At 42.6% G+C, this 15,049-nt stretch overlaps 1 protein-coding gene across 1 annotated transcript in view; it reads right to left on the bottom strand.

Moving 5' to 3' along the window:
• Positions 1-321: 321 nt before the first annotated feature.
• The window catches only part of FBLN1 (fibulin 1), a 79,509-nt gene continuing 64,781 nt past the window's right edge, over positions 322-15,049 (bottom strand). The window contains exon 17 of the mRNA XM_082308869.1: positions 322-519. Coding sequence (XP_082164995.1) covers positions 380-519 — 140 coding nt within the window. The 3' untranslated portion in view covers positions 322-379. The remainder of the gene's footprint in view (positions 520-15,049) is intronic.

Raw genomic sequence — 15,049 nt, forward strand, 5'->3', positions numbered from 1 at the left:
AGATACCATATATTCATCCCAGTGAACTCTGACATCTATTTTGTTGCACATCCTCAGTCGCTCTGGTTATCCGGCCAAGGAGCAATAGTTAAGATCTGCCTAAACATTTAGAATAGTTTTAAACTTTTAAAAGGCAGCTGAGCACTTTTACACACTACTTACTTATACAGACAACTACTACATCAGGCTCACTTAATTTGCTCCACCCTATGTCTAATCACCATAATAGCTTGTTATTTGTCTTAAACTATAAACCAAATATTTAAAAATAAAACAAAAAAAACCACTATTGGGTTTTACAAACAAGTATATGACATAATAGTTTGTGGTAATGATTTAGGTTGGAGCGGCTTGCTTGACTGGGATTTTAAACGCTCTCTCAGAACCAGTACTTGGAGACAAAGATGTGAACATTGACAATGTTACGATGAGATACAACTCCACCCATGACGTAGTTCATCTCCAGCTTCAGGATGGCATGGAAAGGTCCAACAATGGGCCTCACCTGGCGAACTACACCTGTCGGGATAGAAATAGGTTGCTGAGATTAATAGGGGAATCAAAAGGGTTTGGATGAGCTACACCCTGCTCCATTTCAGCAAGACAAAAACTCCATTTTCAGTATGGCTGATGGAAAGTTATTTTATGTATTGGATCCATAAATGGCTTGCAAGAAAGTTTGCAAAATAAGAATAAAATACAACTTTTGAATCAAAATATCTTGCAGAGGATCTAGAAAGAGCACTAAAATGTTGCTAATGGCAGAAAAACTATATATTCTGAAATGAGAATTTTTTTTTTTACCTTTTATTCAGAGCGATAAACTCTCTTAAGAAGTCTGTGACACTGCTTTTTAAGTAGGACATAAGGAGACTTTCCCTAGGTAAGCCAGCACACACATTGCCCTGAGGAGTACATAAGCACGCACACCTGGGAATGCCATGCAATTTCTGGTACCGTGTTGAAAACCACATTTCATTTGGAACAGTAGAAATTATTTGTAATGGCAATTACGATGCAGCAATGCAATCAACGCTTTCCCTATAAATATCTGATAATACTAATTCGTAAATTGACAGCGTGTTGCATCGTGGATGGATAACCTCACTGGAAGCAATCGGAATAAAAGCAGGCGAGTTTAATGAGGAAAGGGGGACTACCACAGCGTCTGTGCCTGTGTCACTCCTCACATGCATGGTGGCCATTCCCTCACCAACACCGCTGGTTGATAATGGTAAAGGTGGTAATGGTAATGGTGGTAAAGGAGAAGTGAGCCGTGTCTTTTAGGGCTCTAGTCTTTTGGTTTGTTTTACAAGGAGGAGCCCCAGTGCAGGGGCGCAGCAGGACGGGGACTGCTGGGGGCTGAGTGGTGAGGTCCTCGGGGGGTGGCAGGGCAGGGCTTCTCCAGCCAGGGCTTGTCCCACCACCCCAGCCAGGCAGCAGGGCAGGCCAGGGGGCAGCCGGGTTCAACCAAGGGCCCAGATCACTGGGCAAGTTCCTGGTGATGACGGAGGGCCAAAGTCAAACTAGGAAGGCAACACATGGGTCAGGTCCAGAACAAGAGGACCCACAGCTGTGATGGAGCTGGAGACCAGCACTCTGCCAGCGCAGCTCAGGCAGGGACTGAAGCTGAAATGGGGCTCCTGGCAGGGTGTGGGGGAGGACCCTGGGGAGGCCCAACTGGGCCATAAGGTCTCATCGGTGCCTTGACATGATGTGGCTGAACAGAATAGCATTACAGCTTCAGACCTACACAAAAGAAAGTCAACGGGAGCTTTGCCATTGACTCCAAAGGCTCAGGATCAGACCGTAAACACGTTCTCACTTCACAGTTACTTTCTAGGTCCGGTGTTATTAGAGTAGGGAGCTACCAAACGGCTCACATCTGAAAGGATGTATCCAAAAGGTCAAAAATCACGTAAACCCAAGGTCAGCCAGCAGGCACAGAGAGTCTGGCGGAGACCCCCTCCTCAGACCCCTCCTTCTGACAACTGACTTATCTGACAGGGCATGTGATTCAGAAGGAAATCCACAGTTTAAGAAAAGAATATTTTAAGGTGTAGTCCTTCTGCATGCTGGGCGTTATGTTTCACAAGCAGGCAGCACACCAGCGCCTTCCTGGAGTCCCAGCCGAGCTCCTACAGCAGTCCCCTATGAACACATTGCCTTGAGATCTGATGGGAGAGATAAACGTTTGCTTATGCAGGCTGTCAGCACCTGTTTCCAAGGCAGCGATGACATTACAGTTTTGTCCTGTTTAAATACCAACTAATATCTTCAGCATGCAGTAAAATTGCGAACTTTTCACCACATTCGCTTTGCTTGCCATATTTGATGAATACACTTTTTAAGGCTTCCCCCTACAATTTATATGTACATACATACATACATATATATATACTTTTTTTTTTTTTTATAGTTTTCTTGGCTACTCTCTTGCACCTTATAAAAATGACTGGGCTTGGCAGATGATATATTGAAAAAGAAAAGCCTTGCTGAAATTGCCCTCCCTTTAGGGTAGCATTTAAAGCATTTTGCTAACAACACATCACATTATTGCAGGCAGTGCTTTAACTGACAACCACGGAAACACGCAGCATTGGAATCACTCCGCACTGGCAAGCTGTTTAACCCACCCTGTTAGTGGCTTATGCAGTGATCACCAAGCCTCAGATGGCAAAGGTTGCTGTTTCCATTTAGCAATCTTTTTATAGTGTCCTACACTTTCTTGCTCTGCTCTAGTAGAGTCTGCTGTAGTCTAGAAGTGGGACTGCAAATTGTGGTTTTTTCTGTTGTGATGCAATTCCACTCAGGATGGTTTATGCCACAGTATGGCATCTATCCGTATATTATTGATGTAGCATTCAAAGCAATTAGTAACTTTCTCATTCTTGTTTGGATGCATTCTGCTAATAGGCAGAAAAAATGGAACCTTTATTTTCAAGGCGGAACAGGCAAACACACTGTGATCCATGTGGGAGTACTCTTCAACACAGTTCTCTTGCTGCAGTTTTAAAATCAAGCCTAATAACGGTCTGAGAAGCGAATGCTGCACATGTTAAGACAGCTATATTGAAGCAAGAAATTGAAGGAATGTACACAGAAGCACAATATTTATTTATCCAGTTTGTTGTGCCAATGTCCTGGATGGTCCTGAAATGACCACCAGTGCAAAAGAACTATTTCCCTTCCTCTCCTGTTAAATAAATAGGATGATGCAGTCAGATGGGTTTGCGGTACAGCACGTGTATAAGGATGCAGTCATTCTAAATGGGCAGAAGAAAAAATAAAGAATAAGAAAAAAACCTTGAAATGTTCTACTGAACAAAAGCATATGACAGGTTTTCAGCTCTTGGCAGATTTACTCATTGAGAGCTTTCCATTTGTTCGGTGAAAAGTGCTAAACTGGAAAACCTGAGCATTTTTCCCCACCAAACTCAAGGTCAAATGCGGGAGGAAACTGTGCAATAGCAAAGCTGCTCAGAGCCCGAAACCTGGCTACACATTTACCCAATTCCCAGTGATCCTGTTGCAGTGGTCCTAGGACTTGTCTCAGAAATGCTGTTAAAGGCTACCTGCTATAACGTGTCACTGCCTTTTGACGCTACCTGTGTCTGATTCTCTACTGTTTTGTGCCTTTCATGTCAGGTACAAGGGAGGCGCAGGTATTCTAGACCCAAACAAGGCCAGCAGCACCTTCTGCCTACTCTCACAAACAGATGTCTAAAGAAAAAGCTTGAGACTCGGGCCTGGTACGTGTAATTCACCTATGTGGCTCAATGAATCAGTCAGTATCTCGAGAGCATTTAGCACAGGACACATTTGAAGATGCCATGTGTAATAACTCTGGATGTTTTTAAGCGACGTGGATTTATCAGTTGCTGCAACATTTGCATAAACATGTTGTTCCACTATGCCTTTTGGCAGACTAATGCTGCGTCCAGATTTGTGGTCTGGCATCCTTCAGCATTTATAGCTGAATATTAAGTATAAAAACATACTTTATAGTAATAGGAAGGTTACAATTTTTAAATGTACTGAAAAGTCAGGAAAGGTAGAAATTAAGCAGCAGCTTTTTGATCTCTTTTTTTACCAATCTAAATCTAAAGTAGATGGATGGAGCCACTCAGATTTGACATGGGGATAACTGCAGTCTGGGACTCGGTCCTGGATCGCTGCAGCAGTACACACTGTCCTGTGAGTCACTCTCCATAGGATGCCAGGAGAACAATGGTGTTGCTCATTAAATGACCTGAAAACAGAGTGCTCTCAAATACCACCATCAGCTGGTCCTCTCTGGGACCAAAGCTGCAGACTCTACAGTTGGTAAATCCTTTTCCAACAAAATTAGATTTCAGCTAGGTTAGCATTCTGCACAAAAAAAAAAAGGCCAGGAGAGTATTTGTCTATATTAAAACAGGGTGAATCACTGTTAATAAATGAACAAGGAGATTCGCACTGCTGCTGAGTCCCATGTGCCAGGCGATCTCCAGCATCTGTGTTGTCTTGCCTACAGGCACATCTATGCAAGCAAGCGCTGTGACCCTCCAGTCTGATGTGCTGCTGTTGCTGTTTATACTCTTCGGCTCATAATCTGTGACCCAAACACAGAATCGACCTACAGAAAACCCTACGTGTCACAGGCCAGGCAAACTACTTTCCATCAGCTCACTTTTGTCTGCTTTTGCTTTTTTGTTAACTGAGCAGAGATGTTATTACACATCCCAAATCTGCTTGGGTATCTTCATGGTTTGCTGACCTCCTTTTAGAAAACAATGATAAGAGTCCTTTTTCTTGCACGCTTTGCCCTTATTGTAAACAGGATCTATGCCAATCCTTTCCATCTGCTGATCTGTGTAAGCAAACAGCCTTGGCTTGAGAGGCAGTAAGCTTTTGGATGTCATGTTTATTTCTGCAGTGATAGTCTGACCATGGCCCAGAACTTTTAAAGCTCTGTAATTAATACACTGAGCTGCTTTCTTGCCCCGTTTCTTCTTCTTTCATGTTTCATGTTTTGATTTTGTCTAAGTATGTCACCATGTGTAGTGAAGACATTAACCTAAATAATATATAATACTTATTTTCAAGTGAGAATAATGAAAACAACCAACAGTCTTAGAGCCACTGTCATTGGATTACTGAGGCTTTGCTTATCAAAGAAGATGGGATAAATAAGACAGCAAGGTTAATATTGTTAATCTTCCTAAGCCTTTCAGCAGAATTTCTATTATTGTAATCAGATGCCACAGGTATTCCTTGGCTCGTCTGTACCTCTTTAAGATATCATTACATTTCTCTGCTTTGAAATATGTGAGACCCTCAGGCAATTCACCTCTGTGTCTGGTTTCTGCTTGTATTTTTGCATTATGCAGCTGATTTGCTAAGAAGGTCCATTTTGAACTTAGGAGAAACACTGCTGTTTTGTTACTACATTAACCCATTCTGAATGACAAGTCCCCGCATTATCATGCATTAACATTTGGTCTCCAGAAATCCAGACTCCTGATTCTGACTTCTGTGCTAAGCTCACTGCCCAGCACACTGAAGGAGCAGTTGCAAAACTCTTTAAAATACTTTTTAAAAAAAAACCTTTTCTTCTTTTTTTTTTTCCACTGCTAACCACAAAACCTGCAGCAATTACACTTGCAATGAATCTGGGTCACTGTGCTCCTTACACCTCTTGCTGAACACTCCATTTGCATTTTCTTTAGAGAAAGTTCCTCTAACAGGGATCTCCACAGTTTGCTGGAAAGCAAAGCAGAACCAAAGCAGCTTATTTTCACACTGCCACTAGAAAAGACTGTTTTGGGTTGGTAGAGAGGATGCATTATGCTACGTTTTCTGTTCTAGAGGTGAAGGTTGCAAGATTTTCCACAGGGATTGATTCTTGAGTCTAGTCAAATATTTAACTCTGTATCATCATAAGAACACAGTACAGACATAAGTTGCACCTATTCCTCAAAAAGAGAGCCTCTGATAACCTAAACTCTTAAAGACCCCCCCAAAATCAGGCTGAGAAGTGTTAGGGGAGTGGGCAAGGGATCAGAGGCTGAAGGGAGAGGCAACAGGGACTGCTGATTACTGGGGAGCTGTATCTGATGACTGCTGGAAGAAGAGGGGATGTGCTGAAGTAAACCTCCTCTTGCCTTACCTGCATATGCATATGCAGGCATATGTATTTGTGTATATATAAACAATCCAAATTACTGCCAAATCAAAAATTGTTCTTCCAAATAACCTGTGGGCTAGCTCAGGAAAATACAATTAACACAGTTATCAAAAATGTGATCAATCCTCTCAACCACATTTCAAACTCTGTGTTAAATAAGAAGCACAAGAGCTCTTTTCCTCTTACCACCTTCCCATCTCTTCCCCCATACGCGGGGCTACAGCTATATTGTTTTGTTCCGGTCATCGCATGCCCAAGGACAGTAACAAAACTACCTTTTTTTTTTTCCTTTGTGCTCACAGCAACCACACAGTCTCCTTTTTGTGATTCTTCTCAGGTGGCAAGTTAAGAGAGAGACGTGGCTTTTTACTATCAGTTGAATCCAACAGTACTGCCCCTTTTTCATTAGTGCAAGACTTCACACTTGTCATTACAGGCAGGTACTAATTTAGCCAGTTTTTCTGGGAACAAATAATTTATTTAGGAAAATTTGCCTTTTTTTTTTTTTTTAACATTGTGTAATTGTATGATTTGTGGTCAGCTAAAAACTGACCACAGAATGACTAATCTTGGGATGGATGGTGAGGAGTTACTGAGAGAGCATGAAGCAGTGAAAAGAACAGTCCACTTTTCTTAATCATTAATCTATAGTTAACATATTAATCCAGTCCTAAATAGAACAAACACATCTTTTTATTCATTCTGAGATCTATTTTAAATTTAACACTGTTAAAAGTATCTAAAACAATAAGAATGGGATATATATTTGAAATACCAAAGGCAGACAAACAAGTCTGAGCATAGCTCATTGTCTGCTTTTCCTTCAAAATAAGCACACACTCCTATTGAATTTTTTTTTCGTGTTTGCATCCTGGCCATGCATTGTTAAAATCAACTTTCACAAATCAGAAACTAATAGGACAACTAAGAATTAGTCTTCGTTCACACTACTGCAAATGGAACTACTGATCGTATATAAAACAAAAAGAATATTTTGCCTTAGTTAGAATTAACAGCAACTTGGTATATGAAATATGATATGAATTATTGTGTGGAATATGGCTCCGTAAGAATGTTAATATCAGCTCCATTGTAAAATACAGTCATAGACAGCAAAGGGTCTAAGGGCTGAGGAAAGCTAAAGAATCTCCTAGGATCTTCTCGGTAATTCTTAGGTGTGACGATGTTTCTTTGCCCCTGATATATAGCCTGTTTCACTGGCTGCCTAGCTCTGAGATACCCAGGCCATTTCTAACCAAGTACGCGCCAGCAAGGCAGGCAGGCCAGCAGGGTTGAAAAGCTGAGCAGGGTATGAGGCTTAACAGGCGAGAAGCAGGAATACGTACTAGGGCTGAAAAATGCGTAGCTTGTTCATGCAGACTATATGACATTTTGGTAGCAATACACTCACTTCTTTTCCTCATGAGATAAATAAAATCCCATGTGAGATGCATTAGAGCCCAAGCAAATCAGTTTTTCCCCTAAATTTCCTAATCCTCGGGCTATGAGTCTACAGGTCTGATCGTAAGCGAAAGCTCAAGCCCATCACAAAATGTGCCCCCTTTGATAAAACCACAGGAAGGCTTGTCAAGAGAACGTGCTATTACATGGTGAGAGTTAGCGCTGTCTGTTTTCAGATGGAACTTTTGGGATGAGCTGCTAGTGACACCTACAAGAGAGAGGTTTCAATGACACAAAAAACACCTTATAATTTTTCCTTTAGCTATTTTCCTTGTGCTTTAAATGGATACTTGGCACATGAAATGATTAATTTGGAAAAATTCAAGTACCAGGGAATGTGGTGAGAGCTGTGGAGCTGGAGCCTAAATTAAACTGAAACTCAGATAATTTATTGGGCTTTATATTAACTTCCAAATAATCTCAACGTATGTTCTGAAGTCCTACATTTGGCTGTTACTGGGTCTCTGTTTCCCCACAAAAAAACACTCTGGTCCTCATCTTGTCAGAGATAAATAGTCCTAGCTGGCACACCACAACAGTAACTACCCTTTTTTAAGCAATGGATCTTTGGGAATCACAAAAATAGCCTTTAAATAGTCTGCTAGTCTGTGTCAGGCCATGGGTACGTATGATTATGTACAAAGGACGGACATAGGCTCGCCTCTAATGTCAGCAAACTTCTTTAAACTCATATGGACGTTGCAGTAATGAAGCCGAGAGGTTATCTCAGCCTCCTGGAACCTAAAGCCATTGCATGGCTCTTAAAGGAAAGTAGCCCAAAACACCGGCATGCTGGAGGTAATGTGTGGTGAACAACTTTTTGTAGGGGAAAAGCATGTTTATGAGTCTCCCTTAAGCAATACAAGAAGACTGATCTCCTCATGTTAATGCAAGATCCTGGACTATAATTTCAAGTTTCCTTTTCTCCTCAAGGCCTCTTGCTTTATACTGCTGGCCAAGATTTTCAAAATTAAGAGTAAACATCTCAGATGCATCACGGTTACTTAAGAGCCTAGTCCTAGTTTCAAAAGAGATGTTCAGGCAATTAGGAAATTTAGGACTAGGGAAATGATTGTTGCAGTGGCTATTTTAAAAGGCAAAATTGATAGGATCATTCCAGAAATGAGCAAGAGAAAAAAAATCCAGCCATGAATAAATGATTCCTTGGATCAAACCATAGACAACGAGTTGCAGGTTAGGCTTGAATACCAGACTATCTCAGTCTACAACATGTAAATACATATCTACAGTGTGAAGCCAAAACTATACAGCCAAATCGGTTTTTGGCTCTGTAGACCTGAACTCAAAGAAGTCATGTTAAGATTTGTAAGAAAAAAGTTATTTCTTATTCAGTATTCATTACAAATACAGAGATTTCATCAATAAGACTGAAAAATAATTCACATACTGGTCACAAACAGAAAACATATTTTAGGCTATTTTATCCTTTTTTTTTTTTTTTTCCTGTAAAAGGCTTTGGGGCTCTGCATACGTTAAAGTTTAATTAAATTCCTTTCCTAAAGGCTGCTCTTTATTCCAAAAGGCTATGCCAACGTAATGATTTTCAGTGCTTAAATTGCTCCGCCAACATAGTTACTAGAGTACTTGCTGACCTACACCATGCCAGGGGAGAAGGGAAGTGAATCAACTGTTGGGTAATTGCTTAATGTATCCTAGCTTTGAAAATATAATGCTTCAAACATTGCACATTAGGGAATGTCCTACTGCTTTTAGTAGAGTGAAAGCTGCAAAGTCTTTCCTTTTGTAGCAATCCAGTCCTGTCATGTTTTCAACACTGCCACAATCCAGAATCAGAATCACAGAACAGTTGAGGTGGGAAGCACCTCTGAAGACCATCTGTACAACCCCTTGCTCAAAGCAGAGTCACCTGCAGCATGTTGCTCTCAGCTGTGTTCAGTCTGGCTTGCGTGGCAAGGTTTTGGTAGCGGGGGGGCTACAGGGGTGGCTTCTGCAAGAAGCTGCCAGAAGCTTCCCCTGTGTCCAACAGAGCCAATGCCAGCCGGCTCCAAGACAGACCTACCACTGGCCAAGGCCGAACCCATCAGTAATGGTGGTAGTGCCTCTGGGATAACATATTTAAGAAAGGGGAAAAGGTTTCTGTGCAACGGCAATTGCAGCCAGAGGAGAGGAGTGAGAATATGTGAGAGGAACAGCCCTGCAGACACCCAGGTCAGTGAAGAAGGAGGAGGAGGAGGTGGTGCTCCAGGCACTGGAGCAGAGATTCCCCTGCAGCCTGTGGGAAAGACCATGGTGAGGCAGGCTGTCCCCCTGCAGCCCATGGAGGTTAACGATGGAGCAGATCTCCACCTGCAGCCCGTGGAGGACCCCACGCTGAAGCAGGAGGATGCCCAAAGGAGGCTGTGACCCCGTGGGAAGCCCGCGCTGGAGCAGGCTCCTGGCAGGACCTGTGGACCCATGGAGAGAGGAGCCCAGGCTGGAGCAGGTTTGCTGGCAGGGCTTGTGACCCCGCCGGGGACCCAGCTGGAGCAGTCTGTTCCTGAAGGGCTGCGCCCCATGGAAGGGACCCACGCTGGAGCAGGTCCTAAAGAACTGCAGCCCGTGGGAAGGACTCATGATGGAGAAGTTCGTGGAGGACTGTGTCCCGTGGGAGGGACCCCACGCTGGAGCAGGGAAAGTGTCTCCCCCTGGGGAGGAAGGAGCAGCAGGGACAATGTGTAATGAACTGACAGCAACCCCCATTCCCTGTCCCCCTGTGCCACCGGTGGGGAGGAGGTAGAGAAATCGGGAATGAAGTTAAGCCCGGGAAGAAGGAAGGGGTGGGGGGAAGGTGTTTTAAGATTTGGTTTTATTATTTCCATTTCTTCTGGACTCTCTCCACTGTGTCCATGTCTTTCTTGTACCAGGAAGCCCAGAACTGGACAGAACACTCCAGTGGTGACCTCACCAGTGCTGAGTAGAGGGAAGGGATGACCTCCTTCAGCCTGCTGGCAACGCTCTTCCTAAAGCAGCCCATTGCCTGCTTTTGGCACAAGGGCACGTCCTTAGCTCATGATCAGCTTGGTGTCCACCAGGACCCCCAGGTCTTTCTCTGCAGAGCTGCTTTCCAGCTGGTAAGCCCCCAGTGTGTACTGGTACATAGGGTTATTGCTCCCTTGGGGCAGGACTTTGCATTTCCCTTTGCTGAATTTCATGAGGTTCCTGTCAGCCCGTTACTCCAGCCTGTTGACGTCCCTCTGAATGGCATCACAACCCCCTGGTGTATCAACCGTTCATCACAGTTTTGTTTCCTCTTCAAACCTGTTAAAGTGCACTCTGTCCCACCATCCAGGTCATTAATGAAGAAATTGGCCCCAGTATTGATCCTTCAGATACACCACTGGTGACTGGCTGCTAGCTGTGCTGCTGATCACAACCCTTTGAGCCTGGCAGTTCAGCCGTTTTTCAATCCACCTCACTGTCCACTTACCTAGTCTACATTTCCTCAGGTTGCCTATGAGGATGTTAAGGGAGACAGTGTTGAAAGCCTTACTGAAGTTAAGATAAGCAATATTTACTGTCTTCTCATCCACTTTGTAGATTTGTAGAATGCTGTCAGGTTGGTCAGGCATGATTTCCCCTTCATAAATCCTTGCTGACTACTCCCGGTCACCTTCTTGTCCTTAATATGTTTGGAAATGTCTTCCAGGTGGATTTGCTTCATCACCTTCCCAGGCACTGAGGTGAGGCTGACCAGCCTGTAGTTCATTAGATCCTCCTTCTTGGCCTTCCTCAAGGTTGGGAGTGACATTTGCCTTCTTCCAGTCCACGGGAACTTCTGATCACCACAGTCTTTCAAAGATAATAGAGAGTGGCCTCACAATGACATTGGCCAGCTCCCTCAGCACTTATGGGGGCACCCCATCAGCTCTCACAGACTTGGGTATGTCCAGTTTGTTTAAACGTTCCCTAACCTGATCGTCCTCCACCGAGGATGAGTATTTCTTGCTCCAGACCTTCCTATTGCTTTGAGGGCCCCAGGACTCCTCAAGGCCACTCTTATCAGTAAAAAATGAAGCGAAGAAGGCATTGAATACTTCAGCTTCCTCCATGTCTTTTGTCACCAGGTCTCCTGCCCCATTCAGAAGCAAGCCCACATTTTTGCTAGTCTTTCTTTTGCTGTTGATGTAGAAGCCCTTCTTTTTGCCTTTCACAGCAGGAGGCTGTGCCTCCGTAGGCAGTCTCACAGGCATTATGTTCCTCCAGTCCTCTCTAGTTCATGACTGTGCCTAAAGGCACAATCTAGCTGTCAAACTGCAGGCACTTCCCAGACCACCAGATGTCTGCTGACTTCAGAAAGTTAATGTACACCTTAGATTCCTCCATCTCTCAAAAGCTAAATAGTCCTTTTCATTTTCTCTTTTTTTTTTTTTTTGTGAAAGCTATCTATATTTCTCTCAATTATTTGTGACAATAACAATGTAGGCTCCTGCTATGTGGTGCTCTATAGTTTCTGATATAATCTGTTTTATTAATAAGTGGCTGCTCTTTGGAAAATGAAATATTTCTCGGTAATCATCACTGCAGGCATCAAATCATATACAGAAAAATAGCTCTGAAGATGTAATTAATCCTTGAGCTGCCACACCTGACAAACATAAATATGGTTAAAGGATTCAGAAAACTCATTAATCAAAATACAAGTACTGAAATAGATTTCCTCTTGCTTTGAAGTGAATTGCCCTCATAACATTGTGAATTAGACCTTCATTCAAGTTTGATGGTGAACACTTCACAAAATAATAGATTTGGAGAATCAGGTTGGAGTTGGATGTTAACAAGGTTTCCATGCTGATGGAGAACTCCTTCACAGGAATGTGGCTGGCTCTACATATCTTTGCTGAAGTATCTGGGGACAAGATTTTCAAAAACATGTACTTTTCAAACATGGACCTCCCAGATCTTCATTCAAATTCCTAAGAAAATGGCCTAATTTTCAACTGTTGAGCATTCAAGTGCTTATAAAATGCTTCAGGAGTCAATTTGGACACATAAAATCACACTTGCATAAGCTACGTGACACTCAGGGCAATTTCACTGTTGGTTTAAGCTGATCGAAAATAGTAGTCCTGCTATATCCTCCACCCCTTCCCTTGGATTAACACCTGAAACAAAAAAAACCAAAAAATGTAGCTTGCCGCACAAGCACTAATGCTGGCAACAGGGAAAGGGCTGGAGCGTTTGTTCAGAGCTAGACAGGAGAGGGGGATTTCCCTTTTGAGCACCAACAAAGCTCCAGATCACTTAATACCATCCCAACGCTCCCTATTAGGGAACAGAAAGGCAATGGTGATTTAGGTACTGTAACAGTGAGGATTGCACCAGTGGCATAAACAGGACTCCTAACGACTTGGGCCAGTTGGTGCAGTGCTGACCCCAGCAGCGTGTTATCTCAGGAACAGGCAAACACGCCTGTGTCCCCAGAGCAATTCAATAAGCGCTACCCAACAGTGCAGCTCAGAGCTGTACCGTATCCTTCTCTTAGAGGTGTAGAAGACAATCAGAGGTAAGGCAAGACATCCCTCAAAAAAAAAGAGGAGGGCCTGCGCCTGTGACCATAAGCAACAGCGCAGATCTGTTCCATGCTCACAACACCTGTTCACCACAGTAATCGTTTATAAACTACGTAAAGACAAAGCACTCATTTCAAGACTGTCCAAACCATTGTGTCTAAAACTCTCCAGCCTTTGAAGTGTTCACCTAGGGTACAAGTCTTAGTTTAAGTTTAGCTAAAACTGTTTGAATCTGCTTCTCTTTTTGCCTTTCATTTCACCTCTGAAGAAAAAAGAAAAAGGAAACTACAGTACAGGAGTTACATTTCAGCATGAAAAAGGATCTTTCTGATTAGCCTTACTCAACAGATCAGAAATTGGGGATTCAATTTATTATAAATGCTATCCTTCAACCACTCAACGAAGTTTAATTTCATTAACACTTGGGCTTCTCTAGAAAGCTTTGATTGCTGAAATGCATCAAATAAAGAGGCAATAAAGAGGCCTCATGGTATTAATATATTTTTTGGCCAGAAACAAATGGTAAATATTTTCAAAGCTATTATCTGTCATGTTGGATCATATGGAGCCTTGGTATTATGAAAGAATTAAAAACAACCTTTGATTTTACTGAGGTTTGGCTAGTTTACAAATACTATGATCTTTATTAAGGACACCAAATAACTTCAGAGAGATGTGCTCTTATCATGGTTTGGCAAACTTGAAGTGCTTTTAGATCTCTGGTTTGCCTTCCAGCCAAACCTCGCAATGGGTTTTAACGTTGACAATGCTGCGAAATCACTCATGCCTAAAATGCAATAACTGTACTTGAAGTAGCCTCATTAAAAAATAGTTTCCACCATATATTTTTTAATCCTTCCTGTTCCACCTTTGAGAATGTGACATGCTTTATGTAGTAAAAGAATCTTACATATTACAAAAACAGGTGGAAAAACTTCAAGGCTGAATGTCCAAAATGTGCAAAATCACATCATATATCAGCCTCCTGATACTTTATTCGCACTATCTTATTTACAGGGGGTTTAGTGTCCATCATGCTACATCACCACATACATGCAATCTCTCCATTTAGTGAGAGTGGCTTAGTTGACCCTACCAGTCCCACGACCACATCATTCAGTTTCATCCAAGCTTTGATACAGTAGCATATCCATGACACCTGGGCAATTAATTATTATAACCCTCAGTATTTCTTGGCAAAGAGCCACATTATGGCACACAGCACGATATGGCTCTCTGATTCAATTTACCATGGAAGAAAACGTACCTAATCCTGAGGATTTGACATAAAAGCCCTTATATCAGGGCTCAGTCATCACCTAGAGGCGACAGCTCTGCTGGTATTGTTAGCAGAACTTCTGACAAGGGAAGCTTTCTGAATCTTAATGTGTGTTAATCCCTGACCAAATTCTCAAAATAAGGCTGAAATAAGGGGTCACTTCACCACATTTGACCCCTTTAAAAATAAAAGTTAGGACGGTTTTTTTCTAAGTGAGCCATGCATCTGTGCATCATACTGGGAAAGATATACGATGTGCCTTGAGTCTCTTACCTTCCATCTCCTGTTTTATAGGCTTGTGTGGGCACTACTGCAGGAATGAGATGCTTGCTATCAACACACAAACTCAGGAGCAGCAGCAGAAGCAGCTGAATCAGTCACACAAATATTTCACACTTGGAGATCCTCAAAAAAGCAGGTCTCCGACTACTCTAAACCAGGGTAAAGCACCTCAGAAGGCTGAATTCACAAAGACATCTTTCAGAGGAATTGCTATAGTATGTTTCTCGGTGTAGTGGATTCCAAATCTGGCTTTATTTGCTCATTTATGTAATATCTCAGCCCACTGTTTAAAATTAATATCAAAAAATGCATGCTACATAATCTGAA

Source organism: Platalea leucorodia (genome assembly GCF_965183815.1).
Source record: "Platalea leucorodia genome assembly, chromosome: 4".
In the NCBI taxonomy this organism is placed as follows: domain Eukaryota; kingdom Metazoa; phylum Chordata; class Aves; order Pelecaniformes; family Threskiornithidae; genus Platalea; species Platalea leucorodia.